A 3,523-nucleotide genomic window follows, 5' to 3' on the forward strand; every position below is an offset into this window, starting at 1 on the left:
CTTTTGGGGTGCTTGCTCATTAATCGCTGTGTTGCACTTTCCAGGTTGTCGACAAACCTCGGGGACAGCCCTGAGCAGTGCTGGTAAGTTTTCGAACAGCAGTACTCTGGCTTACTTTACTTGTTTAATGCTGTTTTCCCTCTTATGGTACGTCCACACTAGCGACAAAAACGCGCGCGACACAACGCGCGCGGCGAGCGGTGCTGTCGCGCGCGGCAAGATTCACGAAAAGCGGCAGCAACGCGCGGCAAACGCGCGAATGGGTGCGAGACCCATTTTTCGCGGCAGACGCGAAACGTCCACCAATCAGAAGCGAGCCGCTTTACGAGCCGCGCTGTTGTGGCGCCACCTGTCGCATAAGCAAAGAATCATAATCTATGGGCTCTGAGACTGAACAGTGACACGCGCGCCGTAAAATCTCAGAGGCCATTTCCAGTCAAGCGGGCTGTTTTTGTTAAGCCTTACCACACCGCCACTGAGGCGTCGACGAAGAATTCGCCTAACAATGGAGGCGTTTTTGGAAACCGTTCGCGGATATGCGTACCTCTATGATAAATCGAGCGTCGGACAAGGAGCTGCGCGCCAACCGCTGGCACATTATGGACAGCAGTTTGGCATGACAGGTGAGTAATTGGTGAAGGTGGGGAAGCAGAGTGCGCGCCTGGCCCTCAGTGTCCCTGTACCGCACTCAAAACTTTCTCGTCCGCTGTCTGGCACGTCGGCGTCGCACAAGTAAAGAACAAACAAGTATTATAGTGTTCACAGTCACCAGTAGCTCCTCGTCCGTATCCGACATGCCTGAGCGTGGCCGGCAGTGGCGCAAAAAAACACAGACACTTCCGATGGAAGACGAAATGGGCAGAACGGAGAGCGCGTTGTCGCGAGAAGTATCGAATGGAACGAGACAACGCGGGACTCCACGGGCCGCTGCCGCGTGCCGCAAAACGCCACTGTGGACTTGCCCGCACGCGTCTGCCGCGCGGTCGCTTGCCGCGTGCGGCGTGTCGCGCGCGTTTTTGTCGCTAGTGTGGGCGTACCATTACAGAGTTTCAGCGGCGGGTTATAAACAGTTTAAATATCGTGAGGCACAATCAGGCTGAAATTATACAGATGCTGACAGTAGCCCTACAAAGAAATAGTCCTCCAGGTGCAGAAACTTCAAACACTCCTGAGCCAGTGCTGCGCTGCCCACTGGACAGTGTGCGAGAAGTCCTTGATTTCAATGAAGAACTGACTGAAGGAAAAAGTGAAGCTCTGGTATGGTTCAGTAAGACATTTCGTTTCAGATGCTAGCGTCTCGGTTTTGCTGAATATTTGCATATGTACAACCTGTTTCAAAAAAGTGTGCCAGTGAATGACCAACTTTGCTCCACTTGTTTCAGTGCATACAATTTTCGTCTTGTTTGCATTCACAGATACATGTGCTCAGTGGCCCTGGCATTTGCATCTGTGTAAACCCATTTCACTGCCACACCGACATCTCAGAAGATATGCTATGTACTTGCATGTTAGCTGAGAGTTACATACATATCCTAAATTTCTTCCAGGTTCTGGACCTTATGGGCTATGGAACAAGAACCCTGAACACAACTATTAAGTCAATGATGGCTTATATAATGAGTGATCAGGCTGCGTCGGAATTTAGTATGGACGGCCGCAAAGGCAAGGTTCGATTTAGGGACCTGAAGCTCGTCAAAGTTCTGTTCTGTAAGTGTACATCTTCACATCTGGTAGAAATTGACTGTTTCTTGAAACTTAAGGCGCGCCCATTTCTTTTAGCGGCTGCTCGGCGGACACGCCACCACAAAGACTGCACGGTAGACGACGTGCTCTACCACATAAAGGAGTGGCTGCGCAGGGCAAAAGAAAGGTGTGCAGCCACTGCTAAGAAAGACTGAAAGTGTATGTGAAATGGTTTTCTTGAGTAAACATTTGGCAGCTAGAGGTTGAAGCTAACGCTTAAAATGGAGTTTAATTATTACTTGTCTGTTTATTTCAGTTGCTGTACAGAAACCAGACGCTACTTCCGTGCAGGACCATGATGGTGCTTAATTAGCTTACAAAAGTGGAAAATAAAGTCTTGTTGAATTGTGGAATGTTTTCCTTGATTTTTACTAAAGCTTTACTAGACCTGTTTGGCTGCACATAGTGATTGAGGATTCAAAATGAAACAAAATAAGAATTCTCCACTTGTAGCATGCAATTGTATAATTATATGCAAATTTGAACACAGGAAACTACTTCCTGTTTTAAGAAAAAAACATGCCAAAAAATGCACGCAGGAATACAAGACTAGAAAGAGGCTGGACAGACAGGAACCAGCCTCATTCCCGTCTTGTGTACGTTTCCTACGTGCGTCTTTCCATTTTTTTTTTTTTTTTGAAGTCGCTTCAAATGGGCGCTTATCTATTCTGCTAGTCATCCACAAGCATTTTTTGAAAGCAAACTTCATTTATATGACCCACTGATAGAAAAGAAACGTATTATAATACTACGATGTTAAAATGGGCAAATTATATATCAAGTTGGAAATATATTTATTTTGCCTTTGCAAAGCGTAGACTGTGTCTGACAGAGAATAAAAACAAGCAAACATAATATGAACAATTTTCCGGCAATATTTTCATGTTAGTTTACATAATTATGTTAGCTAGTGTATATATCCTGGACATGCCTATTTACGGACAACCAGCGGACGTTCAAAACTGGATGTCCCATGGACATCCCATTGGGATGTCCTTCGGACATCCAAACAGGATATGGACTTCTCCTGTACGTCCCACGGACGTCCATGTTGGATATCCGAATGGACGGACGTTGGGACTTATGGCGGACGTCCCACGGATATCCGTGGTTACTTGGGTATTGAAGGATATGTCGGCTTCTTTCTGCTGCCATTCCTGAACCATAGTTATTTCGCCTAAAGCGCGTGAGTCAGGAAAATTTACGGCTTGAATATCGCAATTCTATGTAGCGTTGAAGGGGTCTACTGGTTTTACAATGCATACATGCGCCGTGTCTGTCCATAAATTTTGCGCAAAAAGAATGTGTGCAAATTCAACACGCGAAGTTGCGTATGATGCTTCGCTAAACACTTAACACTATTTTAGTATTTAGCTATGAGAGGCATTGCATTTTACATGGAAGAAAAATCTTGGTTATTGGCGTCAACATGTTATCCATGTTAGAAAGACACTGCCCAGCGAAGCTGTCGTTATGATTCTTATTACTCTGGTGAGTTCTAGTCAAATATGGCCATTTATTAATGCGTAAAAGAAAGAGTTAGGCGCGCATTTCTTATAAAAAAAGTTTGCTGCTATTTTCACCCCTCTCTGAAACAGGCCTCCAAAAAACGAATTGCTCATGGCTGCTAACACTACGGCACGTCATGTAGAGTATTTACATAGTTGATTCACAAATACCATAGTATAGCAATCACCTGAGAGAAAAGTTTCGTGGTTAAGATCGAGAGCCAATCAATTGCAAGCGATAAAATGTTTCATGGTGGCCCTCAGCAGCCTTT

At 45.5% G+C, this 3,523-nt stretch overlaps 1 protein-coding gene across 2 annotated transcripts; it reads left to right on the forward strand.

Moving 5' to 3' along the window:
- The first annotated feature begins 1,050 nt into the window (after positions 1–1,050).
- LOC135906070 (uncharacterized) lies at positions 1,051–2,096 on the forward strand. Of its 2 annotated transcripts, none has more exons than XR_011511496.1 (4): positions 1,051–1,257; positions 1,548–1,707; positions 1,780–1,902; positions 2,000–2,096. XR_011511496.1 is itself a non-coding variant. In XM_070532348.1 (4 exons), exons 1-4 carry the CDS (start codon positions 1,111–1,113, stop codon positions 2,040–2,042), a joined length of 441 nt encoding a protein of 146 aa, XP_070388449.1. In that variant the 5' UTR covers positions 1,051–1,110; the 3' UTR covers positions 2,043–2,096. The 2 variants fall into 2 exon arrangements, 1 of the variants encoding a protein (XP_070388449.1); XM_070532348.1 differs by having other exon boundaries at positions 1,780–1,870.
- The last annotated feature ends 1,427 nt before the right edge of the window (positions 2,097–3,523 follow it).

This window comes from Dermacentor albipictus, chromosome 1 (assembly GCF_038994185.2).
Source record: "Dermacentor albipictus isolate Rhodes 1998 colony chromosome 1, USDA_Dalb.pri_finalv2, whole genome shotgun sequence".
Lineage (NCBI taxonomy): Eukaryota > Metazoa > Arthropoda > Arachnida > Ixodida > Ixodidae > Dermacentor > Dermacentor albipictus.